The sequence below is a fragment of the Watersipora subatra genome, chromosome 2 (genome assembly GCF_963576615.1).
Source record: "Watersipora subatra chromosome 2, tzWatSuba1.1, whole genome shotgun sequence".
Taxonomy (NCBI): Eukaryota; Metazoa; Bryozoa; class Gymnolaemata; order Cheilostomatida; family Watersiporidae; genus Watersipora; species Watersipora subatra.
Window position 1 is genome coordinate 39,369,500 of NC_088709.1, and position 17,706 is coordinate 39,387,205.

The 17,706-nt window shown below is 36.7% G+C and overlaps 1 protein-coding gene across 1 annotated transcript in view; it reads left to right on the top strand.

Moving 5' to 3' along the window:
* The window catches only part of LOC137387278 (aldo-keto reductase family 1 member B1-like), a 29,860-nt gene extending 12,721 nt beyond the window's left edge, over positions 1-17,139 (top strand). Inside the window, exons 4-10 of the mRNA XM_068073632.1 lie at positions 746-826; positions 3,741-3,857; positions 4,791-4,897; positions 7,786-7,867; positions 13,949-14,032; positions 14,134-14,219; positions 16,629-17,139. Coding sequence (XP_067929733.1) covers positions 746-826; positions 3,741-3,857; positions 4,791-4,897; positions 7,786-7,867; positions 13,949-14,032; positions 14,134-14,219; positions 16,629-16,668 — 597 coding nt within the window. The 3' untranslated portion in view covers positions 16,669-17,139. The remainder of the gene's footprint in view (positions 1-745; positions 827-3,740; positions 3,858-4,790; positions 4,898-7,785; positions 7,868-13,948; positions 14,033-14,133; positions 14,220-16,628) is intronic.
* Positions 17,140-17,706: the final 567 nt, after the last annotated feature.

Consider the following 17,706-nt stretch of genomic DNA (forward strand, 5'->3'; position numbering starts at 1 on the left):
TTTATCAGAAGATGATATGCACTACTTCGAGCCAAGGTTAAAAAATTAAATGATTTTTACGGTAGGTATTGAGATATCAGTGCTCAAAATGACAGCATTACAAGGATGATGAAATAGGCGCGTAAAAACAATAGACATGGCTTTATTGAATGTGTGAAGTATATTTGTAAAAATATTTTAATGAATGAGGTTGCATAAAAGTGTAAACAGAAGCCATCTTGTTCAATTACGTCCCATTAATGCCGTTTTTGAAAGAGATTCTAATCTACGGCACTTTTGTGATGGCTGCGATTAACTGTTCGTTTTTGAGCTTTTAAGAGCTTGTAATCACATTCCCATATTTTGCACCTACAACACAGCAGAGTGAGTCTTTTTATGCCAAATAACTGTAATGTGAATTTTTTGCAAGTCAACCTTTAAATGCAATATAATTGCAAAGTAATACATTAAATTATGGTTTAATGTTTTACGTTACATTAAATATGTTTAACCTATTTAATTAAGTTTATCGCAGAAGGATTGACAGTTATAGGAGCAAACTGATTATTGCTTCAGCTATAGCTTTAGCTCATTTCCTCTTCATCAGTCACAGGTAATTGTCATTTTTCGGTATGGGTGAACAACTCCTCATAAGACTCGTATAATTTTGTCGAAAGAACTATAAACAGAAAAGTTTATGTCAAGTTCACAAACTCAACTCTAAATTTTCATCATCAGTTTTCAGCTTTGTTTTTGAATATTTCAGCCTGGCAGAGAGAGGCGCCCTAAAGATGCAAATGGCAAGATCATTTATGACTATAATGCCCCAAATACTGAGACGTGGAAGGCAAGTATATCGCTGAAGTTTTGGTCTCTGATTTAGTAAAAGTGATGTGATTAAGTGAGAGATCTAATTTATAGGTTTTAAGGCGTGCCAAAGGCCTCCTTGGGTATCTCAAGTGTGGGCTTGCAGTAGTGATCTTAAATACATATGAGAAGGTATAAAGCATTTGCTCTTTAGTTAATATCCTTAACAATTTTGGAGATGTAGAAGCGAGGGACTTTGCAGACACAACGTATAGCAACCGCAAATGATTATACACACCGCTCTTTGTTTGCAATTCAGGCAAATTTTTTTACTACTTTAATAACGATAATAGTAGTAATAGTAATAATAATGGAAGCTAGGCGGACTGATATTGTAGTAGTGGATAAGCTGGGGTCAAAAATGCTGATTGTTGGTATTGCTGTCTTGGGTGATTTCCGAGTGAGAAAGAAGGAATCAGAGAAGATTGAGAAATAACATGACCTGACAATGGAGATAACCCGAATATGGAAGACAACAGCAAAAGTTACCTCTGTTGTGGTAGGAGCTCTCGGCAGTGCCAAACATTAGGTTGATGTGAAAAAATGCCTATTGATACAACAGACAGCCCTGAGTTGGCTAACATCTTCAGGAAGGTCCTGTCTATCTCAGCTAGTGGAACAAGGACCATAGCAGAAAATAACATCGGCTCAAGCTGTGATATTGCAGATAATAGTACTAATAACAACTGTAATAATAATGGAATAATAGTAGTAACAATAACAAAGCGTCTCTAGAGATGTCACCTCAGCTGGGACACACAAACATAGTCTTGGACCCAACACTCAACTGAGACTCCGCTGCGTTGCGAGATAGGCTCTTGTTAATGTCAGGCTAAGGAAGCCAACGCTTACAGAGAATGGATAAGGATGCCAACCCTGACACAAATCAACGCTCAAATTTATGATGTACTCTCAAAGACATGAAAACCCTTGCGGCATAAATGGCTGATCTAAGATCAGTGAACCACGCCTCGTAGTGATGTTGTGGAGGACCAGACCAGGCACGTTTATTAAACTACTGGCATAACTACAAGGAGAAGATATATTAGAGAAGACAATAAAGTTATTTTGGAGGGCTACTTTGTTAGTCAACCAGATGTGACTGGATACTGCCAAAGAATGAACCAGACATGGAAAGAGTAACAGAGGTTTGAAATAGGTAACCAGAGAATGGCAGATCAAGTGAAGAATATTACTAAGCAAAAGTTGTTTACGGAAGAGTAAGAATTCAGGATGGCTGAAGAAAAAGAGATGATACTATAAAAACAGCTTGAGGATGATGAGGAACCAAATGAAGAAGAGGCAGCAGATGAAAATGACATCATCCGGACAGCAAGATTTGTGATGTAAAAATACCAAACATGAAGGATGAATTGAATATTAAGGAGGGAGAAAGTGAGTAAGAGAACCAGAATAGAAGCCAAAAGGCTCTTGCTGAAGTTATTGAAAGGATCTAAAGAAGTCGATAAATGAAATGAAAAGAGTGAACAAAGTCTTTTACTGTGTGGAAACAAAAGATATTACAGATATTACCTTTTACCAGCACGTGAGGTGATAGTCGAGAAAATATGTACAAAAGCACATATGAAGATAAGGCAGAGAATACAGAACCAGCATGGAGAAAAGATAAGGCAGAGAATACAGAACCAGCATGGAGAAAAGATAAGGCAGAGAATACAGAACCAGCAGGAAAAAAGATAAGGCAGAGAATACAGAACCAGCAGGAGAAAAGATAAGGCAGAGAATACAGAACCAGCAGGAGAAAAGATAAGGCAGAGAATACAGAACCAGCAGGAGAAAAGATAAGGCAGAGAATACAGAACCAGCAGGAGAAAAGATAAGGCAGAGAATACAGAACCAGCAGGAGAAAAGATAAGGCAGAGAATACAGAACCAGCATGGAGAAAAGATAAGGCAGAGAATACAGAACCAGCAGGAGAAAAAGACTGGAAGAGATAAGTATTGAGCAAGATTTGAGCAGGGTAAGAGGAGGTCAGGAGGTCACGACAGAGAATTTGGGAACTAGATGTAAATGAAAGTAAAGAAAGTGAAGGAACAAAACTAAAGGCTATGAAATACTCATGGAGAAGTTGAAGCAAGACTTACAGGTAAAGTCAGAAATCAAGAGAGATGTAGAATGAGAAAAGCAGTTTAAAGAGAATAGAATGTTTGATAACAAAAAGAGGCAGTTTACAGGAACCTAAGAGTACAGACAAGATGAGATTTCACCAGAGACGCATCCAGTCAAAGAATTATGGGAGAACACTTCGAACAAAAGGACGGTGCACAGACCGAACGTACCATAGATAGAAAGAGTGAAAAAACCAATGAGTACTGAGCGGCAAGAAGATTTGGAGATCTGTGTACAGGATATACAGTGTACGTGTTTACTAGGAAAAGTTCACAACTGAAAAGTCCATAGCTTAAGAACTTAAGCACAAAAATATCACCACCTTTTTCAAAATGCAATTGCTGGTGGAAACATCCCTAAATGGATAAAAATCGTAAAGACAACAATAATAATGAAAAATCTACCGAAAGGAAACCAGCCAGCAAATTAGAGTTCAATCGCTTGTGTGGAAGACATTGAATGGTGTGGTAGCAGAGAAGCACTTTGTCAATCCTGAATCACAAAAGATCATAGAAAATGAACAACTTGGCTGTCAGAAAAACAGAATGCTATGCCTGATGACTAAGTTGACAGCCAGTCAGCATGTAATACTACCAGCATTGTTTTCATAGTGATGCCAAAGTGGATGCTGCCTGCCGTTTTCATGATTGCTAGTAGGAGGTTCCAATATAATTCTGCAGCAGGAGATGATTCAATTAGTAGTATTTATATTATTAGACAAAGCATATGATCAGTCACTTCAACTAAAAACCCAACTCTTACAGGCAATAGAAGCTCTGATGAAAACGGACAAAGTTCGAGCTATTGGCTTAAGCAATTTTCGGATAGATCAGTTTCAAGAGATACTTGATGTGGCCAGCATAAAACCAGCTGTGTATCAGGTAAGTCATCTCAGTGTGTGAGTGGTGAATGGGTAGAGTATAGCTAGAGAGTAGCAAGCAGATAATAGTGGGTAGTGACCAGTGGGTAGTGAGTGACCAATGGGTAGTGAGTGACCAATGGGTACTGAGTGACCAATGGGTACTGAGTGACCAATGGGTACTGAGTGACCAATGGGTAGGAACTAATGGGTAGGAACTAATGGGTAGGAACTAATGGGTAGGAACTAATGGGTAGGAACTAATGGGTAGGAACTAATGGGTAGGAAAAGTAGATAGATAATGGTGGGTAAAGAATACAAATAGGGAATAATGAATAAACAATCAGTGCAACTGCAGAGAGAAGCAAAAAAGTCTAAGGAACTAGTAAATTCCAATGGCCGAGGGCAGTAGAGACCACTTTTACCAACTTTCCATCAACATTTCTACACTGAGAGCAATAGCATGAGTAGCAGTGTGACATCTATCTGATCCTTCTAAACAATCTATTCAACTAGACTTACTCCAATGCAGCCTCTTCCTTGTTACCATTTCAACTCGCCGCTGCAATCTGGTAAATCTCTTCACATGTGAATTTACCTTCAAATCCATCTCTAAAATATGGCAACAACCTGCTTGTCATCAGCCTTGCCATTCAAATTAAAATTGTTTGCTCTCTAAAGCTTCCTTGTAACTAGCTTCTCACTTTATTTAGAATTGTCTACCCTTAAAATCACCAAATACTTTAAGTTAGTTAACAAAAGAGCAAAGAGTAAGGCTACATAAGCCTAGCTCGAAACACAATCCAGTATAATGAAAATACAATCATAATGTCAGCCTTCATTATACAGACTGTTTTGCATATTTCTGTTTCAATCTCCGTAACTATGTAACACTCTTGCTGAATATAAAATAATTCTGATTTTTCCTCATTTGTTAAGGATTTGTCTTATGCAGCTGGAATCTCATCCTTACATGCGACAAGAAAGACTCTCAGCATTTTGCCAAAAGAATGATATCAAAATGATAGCCTACTGCTGTGTGGGCTCCTATGATATACCCTGGTATGTAGCTGGGCTCTTATGATATCCCCTGGTATGTAGCTGGGCTCCTATGATATTCCCTGGTATGTAGCTGGGCTCCTATGATATACCCTGGTATGTAGCTGGGCTCTTATGATATTCCCTGGTATGTAGCTGGGCTCTTATGATATTCCCTGGTATGTAGCTGGGCTCCTATGATATTCCCTGGTATGTAGCTGGGCTCCTATAATATCCCCTGGTATGTAGCTGGGCTCTTATGATATTCCCTGGTATGTAGCTGGGCTCCTATGATATCCCCTGGTATGTAGCTGGGCTCCTATGATATCCCCTGATATGTAGCTGGGCTCCTATGATATTCCCTGGTATGTAGCTGGGCTCCTATAATATCCCCTGGTATGTAGCTGGGCTCTTATGATATTCCCTGGTATGTAGCTGGGCTCCTATGATATCCCCTGGTATGTAGCTGGGCTCCTATAATATCCTCTGGTATGTAGCTGGGCTCCTATGATATCCCCTGGTATGTAGCTGGGCTCCTATAATATCCCCTGGTATGTAGCTGGGCTCCTATGATATCCCCTGGTATGTAGCTGGGCTCCTATAATATCCTCTGGTATGTAGCTGGGCTCCTATGATATCCCCTGGTATGTAGCTGGGCTCCTATAATATCCCCTGGTATGTAGCTGGGCTCCTGTGATATTCCCTGGTATGTAGCTGGGCTCCTGTGATATTCCCTGGTATGTAGCTGGGCTTCTATGATGTACCCTGGTATGTAGCTGGGCTCCTATAATATCCCCTGGTATGTAGCTGGGCTCCTATGATATTCTCTGGTATGTAGCTGGGCTCCTATGATATACCCTGGTATGTAGCTGGGCTCCTATAATATCCCCTGGTATGTAGCTGGGCTCCTATAATATCCCCTGGTATGTAGCTGGGCTCCTATGATATCATCTGGTATGTAGCTGGGCTCTTATGATATCCTCTGGTATGTAGCTGGGCTCCTATGATATTCCCTGGTATGTAGCTGAATAAATTGGGATGTTTATCACTTATTCAATGTCCTATCTTCAGCAATATCTGTAACTGCTAAATCAGTGCAATTTTACTTAGCATATGAGGTGAGATTGAGGTGGCCTCATTTTATAGCAATAAATCTGCTTTTCTGAAATTGGAAAAGTTTTTAGTGGACATGCTGATTTGTAGCCGGTTTGTTGGATGTTTTTTGGAGTTTTTTAGTTTGATCATTGTTCAAGTAAGTTCAATAAATAGCAGACAAATTAAACTGTGCAATAAAAATACAGTCAAACCTCAGTTTTTGACCATAATCTATTTCAATAAAACTGTTCAAAAAGTGATTTGTTCAAAATCTAAAACTCTGTTTTCCGGTTATATTATTGTAAATCTGTTCGCAGCATAGAAACCATATTTTTAATGCACATTTTATCATTTACACCATAAACTGTACACACATGCATTTAGAGAGCATGTGAAATACAGTGAGTGTTTTATGAAAAATCTATGAATAGACTGTGGTAGGTTGGGGAGCGTACTGTGCTGCTAGGTCTGTAGCAACTAGTACACCAGCGTTATTTACTCAGATTGTTGTGTATACTAGATATAAAAAGTGTAAAAATAGACCATGCGTTTTATTTTAATAATAGATATTCTTTCTAAGATCAGGTAAAAATAAACATTTTATATGAAAATGTAGAAAGTTTTTCACAAGTTTTACGTTATTACTTGAGCTTGATCCAAGGTGAGATTGATTTTAGAATATCCGATATAATTCTAGGTTAGAAACCACTTACTGCTGGTAGGATGCTAATAAAACCTCAACTTGTAAGTGTCCAGAGGAATATTTACGATAATGAGAGCCGTGATCATCCAAAGTCATGGTCGAAAGTTGGGAAAATTTGGTTGCACTAGCTAGCGCTACTACCAGGGTACTAGTTGTAATAATAACTAGACTGCCAGGGTACTAGTTGTAATAATAACTAGACTGCCAGGGTACTAGTTATAATAATAACTAGACTGCCAGGGTACTGGTTGTAATAATAACTAGACTGTCAGGGTACTAGTTATAATAATAACTAGACTGCCAGGGTACTGGTCGTAATAATAACTAGACTACCAGGGTACTAGTTGTAATAATAACTAGACTGCCAGGGTACTGGTTGTAATAATAACTAGACTACCAGGGTACTAGTTATAATAATACCTAGACTACCAGGGTACTAGTTATAATAATACCTAGACTACCAGGGTACTAGTCATAATAATAACTAGACTGCCAGGGTACTGGTTGTAATAATACCTAGACTACCAAGGTATTAGTTGTAATAATACCTAGACTACCAAGGTACTAGTTGTAATAATACCTAGACTACCAAGGTACTAGTTATAATAATACCTAGAATACCAGGGTACTAGTTGTAATAATAACTAGACTACCAGGGTACTAGTTGTTATAATAACTAGACTACCAGGGTACTAGTTGTTATAATAACTAGACTACCAAGGTACTAGTTATAATAATACCTAGACTACCAAGGTACTAGTTATAATAATACCTAGAATACCAGGGTACTAGTTGTAATAATAACTAGACTACCCGGGTACTAGTTGTTATAATAACTAGACTACCAGGGTACTAGTTGTTATAATAACTAGACTACCAAGGTACTAGTTATAATAATACCTAGACTACCAAGGTACTAGTTGTAATAATACCTAGACTACCAAGGTACTAGTTATAATAATACCTAGACTACCAGGGTACTAGTTATAATAATACCTAGACTACCAGGGTACTAGTTGTAATAATAACTAGACTACCACGGTACTAATTATAATAATACCTAGACTACCAGGGTACTAGTTATAATAATATGTAAGATTGTCCTTGGTTGCAGGAGAAAGCCTGAGGATCCTTATTTGCTGGATGACCCGAAGATAGTGGCCATAGCGAAAAGACTCAATCGTACTCCTGCACAGGTTAGCCACTAGCTGCATTGCAAACTCAGCATAAGATGCATCGAGGTTTGAAAAGATGTGTAATCCTTAAATTACTTGCTTTTCTGTCCACCCTCTCTTTATGATATGTTGGTGGCAATTCCTGGCTGAGTATAAGAAGAGTTGAACTATGACCCCCCTTCAGTAAATAATGCTGAATAATGCAGTATTCAGCCCCTTGTCTCTGATAGGTTATTAGGACTATTGAGTATTCTTAACATCTAAGCCCCTACAACTGATGAGGGCAATATCACAACCCTTTTTTGAATGAAACAAAAAGAATCAAAACGCATTGGGAAACAGACAAATTCGGAATATATGATAACCGAATATATATGAAAACAATATGTTATTGGAAGGTCATTCAGAAAAGAGTCTAACGTTATCACACGACTGCAACTTATAAAAAAGCAACTCACTTTATGATCTTTGACTTTTTCTGCTTCTTCGCTGCTATTATCTGATCAAAACGTTTCCTGCACCCAGACAAACAGCAGTTTGCACTCCAAATCTGGAAGCCTTGTTCTGCACCATGTCATCCCAGCGTTTTATTGGCAGTCATTCCAGCAGTTTAACACTGATGTTTCCATCAATCTGCTGAGTATGCCAATGCTGCCACGGAGAGATTGCTATAACTGGTTTTGGCATAGTCTGGTCTTTTGCTGCGGGCTGGGTGGTCACACCAGTGGACTGGGTCTTTTTTATAGCTTATGAGACAGGCAAGCTTTATAGCTTACCTGTCTGGAATAGGGGTTGTGCCCTATTCCAGACAGGTGCAGTAAGGATGAGCAACTCCTATGACAACCAATTATCACAACACACTAATAATTAATTTAGCGCAGTTGGACATAAAATAATCTAACTCAGAGGTTATTCACAGAACACATTTTTTACAAATACAAGTCTCATAGGTTCTTGGAAGAAGAAAATAATGTTATATCAGCGATGCCGTCTGTTATATCAGCGATACCGTCTGTTATATCAGCGATACCGTCTGTTATATCAGCGATACCGTCTGTTTATATCAGCGATACCGTCTGTTTATATCAGCGATACCGTCTGTTATATCAGCGATACCGTCTGTTATATCAGCGATACCGTCTGTTATATCAGCGATACCGTCTGTTATATCAGCGATACCGTCTGTTATATCAGCGATACCGTCTGTTATATCAGCGATACCGTCTGTTATATCAGCGATACCGTAATGCTGTTATATCAGCGATACCGTAATGCTGTTATATCAGCGATACCGTAATGCTGTTATATCAGCGATACCGTAATGCTGTTATATCAGCGATACCGTAATGCTGTTATATCAGCGATACCGTAATGCTGTTATATCAGCGATACCGTCTGTTATATCAGCGATACCGTAATGCTGTTATATCAGCGATACCGTCTGTTATATCAGCGATACCGTAATGCTGTTATATCAGCGATACCGTAATGCTGTTATATCAGCGATACCGTAATGCTGTTATATCAGCGATACCGTAATGCTGTTATATCAGCGATACCGTAATGCTGTTATATCAGCGATACCGTAATGCTGTTATATCAGCGATACCGTAATGCTGTTATATCAGCGATACCGTAATGCTGTTATATCAGCGATACCGTAATGCTGTTATATCAGCGATACCGTAATGCTGTTATATCAGCGATACCGTAATACTGTTATATCAGCGATACCGTAATGCTGTTATATCAGCGATACCGTCTGTTATATCAGCGATACCGTAATGCTGTTATATCAGCGATACCGTAATGCTGTTATATCAGCGATACCGTAATGCTGTTATATCAGCGATACCGTAATGCTGTTATATCAGCGATACCGTAATGCTGTTATATCAGCGATACCGTAATGCTGTTATATCAGCGATACCGTAATGCTGTTATATCAGCGATACCGTAATGCTGTTATATCAGCGATACCGTAATGCTGTTATATCAGCGATACCGTAATGCTGTTATATCAGCGATACCGTAATGCTGTTATATCAGCGATACCGTAATGCTGTTATATCAGCGATACCGTAATGCTGTTATATCAGCGATACCGTAATGCTGTTATATCAGCGATACCGTAATGCTGTTATATCAGCGATACCGTCTGTTATATCAGCGATACCGTAATGCTGTTATATCAGCGATACCGTCTGTTATATCAGCGATACCGTAATGCTGTTATATCAGCGATACCGTAATGCTGTTATATCAGCGATACCGTAATGCTGTTATATCAGCGATACCGTAATGCTGTTATATCAGCGATACCGTAATGCTGTTATATCAGCGATACCGTCTGTTATATCAGCGATACCGTAATGCTGTTATATCAGCGATACCGTAATGCTGTTATATCAGCGATACCGTATTGCTGTTATATCAGCGATACCGTCTGTTATATCAGCGATACCGTCTGTTTTATCAGCGATACCGTCTGTTTTTGTACGCTTGCTCGGTTGATGAGTTACAGAGCTGTGTAGGTTTCCCAGGCAGAATTCTGCATTAATGCAGAATGCAATTAGCTTTTTCAAACAGTCTTTGTGTGTTTCAATTAAAAAGAGTTTGTGACCCGAGCAATAATGTTTGAAGCGTGAGATATAAAACAGCAAGCAAAACGCATGTAAAATATGGATACAAAACAACGCTTTACTTAGAATTAGGAATGGAAGCAGATACTTTCATTAATTTTAGCAATTTAAAGACGTCAGTTGTAGCATAACTTCTATATATCGCTCATCTATGTATATCACTTGACTATTAAAGGCGTTGTCTTTGACCGTGTATTTAGCTTCTTCACCAATTTGTTAAGTAGACATACCGTCTTTATATATTATCTGCTTTGTAAGGATAAGATATGGATAAGACTCACTGGCAACAAAAGTTACCAGCATTTCTACATGTTGAAACAAGTTCACACAATTTGTTCTAAGTAACATCGTTAGGTTTACACATATTGTGTTTTTGTTTACACAAAAATTTTTCATATAGAGGTTAATAAGATTATAAGTTGATTTTGCTTGTAGTTTTATTATATGACTAGATGAATGCTTGGTGGTGCATGGGTATTAAAAAACAGCTTATAAACAATTGCGGTGAATGCAGTTGCCTGCCACTTGCCATTAGCCTGGCTCTTTATCAATGACTAATTTGAGTATGCCACTATCCGTACTGCTAAACTTGCTGATAAGGGCCAAAAGAGCAAGCTTTAATGACATTGAGTAAGTCAGAGTGATATGCGTATTTTACCAAAAATACCGATTCACCTAAAGAGTTCATTGCACCTCGTGTAGCTTAATTGGTAAGATTATTGTCTGGTGAACAAGAGGTCCCGAGATCAAATCTAAGACAAAGTGGTTATTTCATTCCTGAATGTTAACAGCTATAGCTGGAGACTTCAAATAAACTAATGAGGTATATGGTATAGGTATATGGGGTTTACACTGTAAGGTAAAGTTCTCAATAATTGAGCCAATTAGAGCTGTGTATATATATATATATATATATATATATATATATATATATATATATATATATATATATATATATATATATATATATATATATATATATTTGTAGCTAATTACACTGTATATCCAAGTTACTCCTAGAAGTCTTATCTACATTATATACAAACATAACACTGCTACTTTCAATAAAGTATGTGAACTTGCTTCAAAATATAGAAAATTAATGTTAGTTTGAGCAATTTTAAGATTCAACTTTCAAACACTCCAACTGTTAAGCTTGATCTCATTATACATTGCTTAATGTTTGCATTTATTGCTAACTTCAATCTTACTTATCAGTGGCGCTTTCAGGTATATTAACCACTATGGTTTTATTCACATGTATATCTATATATAGATGTGATATATATCTATATATCACATCTGTATATAAAGCGGTTTTAGTGTTAACAATTTGTTTCATATATATATTGTATAATACATATATATTATATATACGTAAGCCTCAGTGTTTGTTTTTCTTTTGGTCTTTTTATTTGTTATCCGTGTGTCCAGTTACAGCGATTAAAATCTAACATTGAACATTGAAGAACCAGCGTCGCAGATGATTTGATCCCCCAGGTTTTCAGACTAACGATTTAAACCGCTACAGTACGATCGTTCCGCTGACCGTAGTGACGAATGGTTGTGATCACGTTAATTATATTGGTTAAAATACTCACATTTACAGCACCCTTGATCACGCGAAATTAGTATTAAGCTGGTTTCAAACATTGCTGTTGTTTTAGTAAAGATTATAACTACTAGCTTATGAGGTAAGTGTTCTAGTATTTGGTTAGGATGTATGGATGACAACAATGGATAGGTGTTTTCACCAGTTGAAATTCGCTTTATTCGTTTAATTTTGCCCTGTATACAGCAAGTCATGCATAATTATGAACAGAAAATGGATGTGCACAGATGTTAAATAATAATAAACAGGGCGATTAAAAAAAACAAGAAAGTGAATAAGTAGCGTTGAACATCTAGTATTAACACTTACAATAGTTAAGATATCTCCTCCAAATACAAGTACAACTTGCCCCAGTTTAAGTAGGTGAGATATTAATGACTAGCTGTTGTGAATCATATAGCATTCTGGAATATAACATTTAGGTTCAGTTTAGTACGTGCGCAAAAATACATTAAAAGGTGCAAAATTATATGTAGTCAAAGTAGAAAAAATGAACTTACTATTAATTCTGATGTTCCTTTTGTTGAAAAGTTGAAAACTTGCACACCCTGAAATGATCCTTTGAGGTGGCCTCCCAAATCAGCTAATGAACATTGTTAGAAGATGAACTGTTTATATTAGCTGAAGTCATAAATTATCTCACAGCTTGTGACGAAAAGCTAAGTTTGTTAGTTTAATGAGAGATAATAATATTGCTTGCAGCTAATCTGAGACAGTAGTAAGTTACTCAAATTCATTGTCTGATGATTTACTTACCCGTGCAACGCCAGACATTCATCTAGTACATGTACATGATTTAATACTTTAATATATAGCATATATTAAAGTAACGCATTACTATATATATATATATATATCATCCATCTAGTACATAAAAATTTACATTTTAGTTCTTAGTGTTTGTTTAATTTCTGTTGGTCTGTCTGTGTGTCCAGCTATAGTAACACAGTATAAAAAAATAAACACAGTACAGAGAAATGAACACAGTACACAAAAATAAATACAGTACACAAAAATAAATACAGTACAGAGAAATGAACACAGTACAGAGAAATAAACACAGTATAAAGAAATAAATACAGTACAGAGAAATGAACACAGTACACAGAAATGAACACAGTACACAGAAATAAATACAGTACAGAGAAATGAACACAGTACACAGAAATGAACACAGTACACAGAAATAAATACAGTACACAGAAATAAATACAGTACAGAGAAATAAATACAGTACAGAGAAATAAACACAGTACACAGAAATAAACACAGTACACAGAAATAAATACAGTACAGAGAAATAAATACAGTACAGAGAAATAAACACAGTACACAGAAATAAACAGAGTACAGAGAAATAAATACAGTACAGAGAAATAAACACAGTATACAGAAATAAACACAGTACAGAGAAATAAATACAGTACAGAGAAATAAATACAGTACACAGAAATAAACACAGTACACAGAAATAAACACAGTACACAGAAATAAACACAGTACAGAGAAATAAATACAGTACAGAGAAATAAACACAGTACAGAGAAATAAACACAGTACAGAGAAATAAATACAGTACAGAGAAATAAATACAGTACAGAGAAATAAACACAGTTCACAGAAAAAAACACAGTACACAGAAATAAACACAGTACAGAGAAATAAATACAGTACAGAGAAATAAACAAACACCCTCATTTAAAAGTGAGAATAATAGATGTTGTATACGTTGATTGAAAGTAAATTTTCTGTGTAAAAACATTTTTATTCCCCGTGCAGCGCCAGGCATTCAACTAGTAATATACATGTATGTATCTCAAATATTGTCATAATGTGTGTCTATTCTAGGTGGTGCTTCGATGGAATATACAGCGTGGACTTATGGTTATACCAAAGAGTGTAACTCCTACAAGGATCCAATCCAATTTCAAGGTAACAACACAGTTGAGGAAATCAATCCAAAATTGTATGTACTGTCTGAGTAAATTTACTTTTCAAAGGGTTTAAACATACAGCGATGAGTGTCTTTGCAGGTCTTTGATTTTGAACTTGGTAAAGAGGATGTTGATGAACTGAACTCGTTCAAAGATAACTTCTTCAGAGTAAATTCTCAGGCGTTGTAAGTACCGTTGTATTATTGTTACAACTGTTTCTGGTTGTATAAATGTTTTGTAGGTTTTGCAATTGTTCCGACAGCGAATATGTTTACATTCATGGCAGCATAAAACTGGTTAACGTGTGTTTAGCTAAAGATAAAACATCTCTTATACAAAGTATTTGCGTAAACACTTGCAAGTTAAAACCTTGTTGTAGAACTTATAGTAATATTTAAATTTATTCATGCCTATCTAATTACCAGGTGCAGGCTTTAGTTACTAAGTGTTTTTTCTTAGATAAACTATCACAATGTTTCATAGAATCTTTTTGTCAGCAGTTTTCACTATAAAAGACAATCTTTGATGGCTAGCTAAAATATTCATGAAATTAGTGTACATCTCGATTTGTTATAGCGGCAACATATATTCATAGAGTTAACCTATCTTTCTACTCATCATACTCTCAGCGTACAGTCATCGAGATAACATCCGTCTCGACTCACCATACACTCATAGAGTAAATCTACGGCTCTTCATCATAATAGCATTATACGCTCATAAAGTTAATCTATATCTCCACTTCACATACTGGCATTACACAGTCATAAAGTTAACCTTTGTCTCTACTCATAGAGCTGTCATACAGTCATAGAGTTAACTTCTGTCTCTACCCATCATACATTTATCCTGATAGAGTTTCCCTATGTCTTTACCGTTATTCAGCAGATTGTCATCATACACTAATAGAGTTAATCTAGATCCCACTAATTATCCTGTTATAATTTACCCATAAAAGTTACCCTGTGTCTCTACTCATACATACCAGATACATGTATATATTATCTTGATTAGGTCAAACAAATGTTGAGTGTCTTATTATAAAATTTCAACAGACACAAATTAAGCTTTATATTGGCTAAAAAATTTTTATCGTCGGCATTACTCATGTCTATAGGCTACATGAGTATTTAATTTGATCAACAATAGATGGTAGATATGTTTTGGAGCTGTTTACCGAGTGCTCAAGGAAACTTTTTACAGAAAAATTATATATCGGGTCGGCCAATGACTGTCTTATGACGATGGCTATATTATGTACCGTATTCTCTCTCTCCCTCTCTCTCTCACCCTCTTTCTCTCACCCTTTTTCTCTCACCCTTTCTCTCTCACCCTTTCTCTCTCACCCTTTCTCTCTCACCCTTTCTCTCTCACCCTTTCTCTCTCACCCTTTCTCTCTCACCCTTTCTCTCTCTCTCTTTGTTCATAACATGAACAACTTGCGTTATACCAGTTAAAAGAAAGTAAAAAACTATGACAATCAATGTCTCTAAAATATAATTTAAAGGGGTGTTTATTGTTTCATTTGAGGTTCTATTACACAAATAGTAAACAATTCTCATTCTCAAATTTTTTAATTCCGCTCATCGACCTCATATTAGTAATTATTTGAACTGACAAGTTTCAACTATCTTTCCATTCATGCCCCTGATGAAAAACTCACTTGCTTACTCTCATTGTTGCACAAAAAATAAAACGAAAATTTTAAATAGAACGGAATAACTTTTTACTTGACCCAAGATTATTTACTAACTCATTGATCTGCACAGGCTGTCAGTCGCTGTCAGCCACTGTCTAGCAGCTTTATTGCATGTGAGAACCTACAGCATTTTCAGTCGCGGAGCACCCCCAATTCTAGTAAATATCTACTATAATAAGAGCTACATGTGCGTTCATCCGTTTGTCCGAAGCCACGGTTGAAGATTGAGAAAAAAGACTGCATCATAAAGGATTTGAACTCATAACTTGCCACATGGTAGGCCAAATCTCTAACAACTGCACCACTCAACTACACACTCTAGGCATCATTACTACACCTGATGATCTCTCGATGCAGACCTGACTGCCAGGGTACTAATAGGATAATGGAAGTCATATAGTCCTAGAACAAATCAGTCATTTATAGAGCAGGTTACGGAGTTATTAACTATTTAGCCTTAGGTCTCAATCACAAATCGATAGGCTGTAAAGAGTTTATTGTAGTCACGATAAGCTATTGACCTTTGAATTCAATCAGCCGACCAATCAGCCAAAAGTACCTATGACAAACTACTTAACTTTATTTTGCAGATGTGAGAGTAAGTAGCATGTGCTTGATAAGTGAATGTTATCAGATGTGAGAGTAAGTTACATGTGCTTGATAAGTGAATGTTATCAGATGTGAGAGTAAGTTACATGTGCTTGATAAGTGAATGTTATCAAATAGAACTTATTGATAGTATCTTTCTTTTTGAGTATGTTACATTTTATGTATGTGCAGTTGCATTTGACCAGTTGTTGAATTTTTATAGGAGTTTTTAACTGTTTATGTCGATTCTGTCACTAAGTAATTAGCTTGTTTCAGAAAATTATTAGAATTTCGTGGCATATTTTAGGTTGTTTGACCACAAAGACTATCCCTTTGAGACCGAGTAGAAACTACCAAGGTTCTACTTGGTAGAACCTTGGTGTACCTCGTCACACAGAATGGAAAGTTTCAGATCAAAGCAAGTCACCTTAATAAGTTGCTATTATACAGACACTGACCAAGCTCCTATTCAATATGTCATTTTTATTGCTCCTAGGATTAACCTTGACTTTTTTCTAAAGCTTTCTACCTTTTTTTAAGCATTTCAAAATTCAGCTACTCCTTTCACATTGCCATTCTAGAATTTAGCTTGCACAAGTGTAAATGTGTCACATGATCTTTCACAACAGAATTTGCATAACTCACCAGCATTGATGTTACTGTTCTTAATACATTGAACTCAAGCGCTATTGTCAAATCAGACCAACATACCCCAAACAACCTTGAAGTCAATTCTGTTTTTCAAATTCATCGGTATTGTTTGGTTATGTATCTTTTAAATGAAGGCTGTGTTATTAACAGAATAAAGTGCATTAAATTAGGAACCTACACATTTGCTATTAGGGCTGCTTGTGGACATGAATGCTGTTGAGGATGACACTACCAGCTGCAAGTAGAAATGCTTGTTTAAGGCAATAGAATAATAGGGCGTTGTGGTAGAGACAATTGTTGATGACAGGATGAGATAGTGTAATCGCTATTCTCACCATCAAGGGTTGCTGTCAAAATCTAGGATGAATTTATCTCAGCAAAAATTAAGTTTTGACAAGTACTGTCACAGGTCAGGTTAGCATTCCATTTGTGTGAGCGATCCCTCGCAGATAGAGTGTGGTGTCTGCTAAGCTTACCACTAGCAGAGGCTGGGTGTGTTTTTAAGAGCCAGTGTTACACAAACGATGAATCTGTAATCTTAACAGGACATATCTGAGTTCAGTGAGAAGAACATTTTGACAACTGGATATATGCCCAGATGCAGAGAGCAGTTTAAGGTTGGATGTCATTCCTGTCACTACCTGTGACACTTTCTGGGAATTCAACCCTAACCTGTCATTTATGTGTCAACCATTCTAGACCAATCATCCACTGTTGTTCTTCTATGTTAAAGT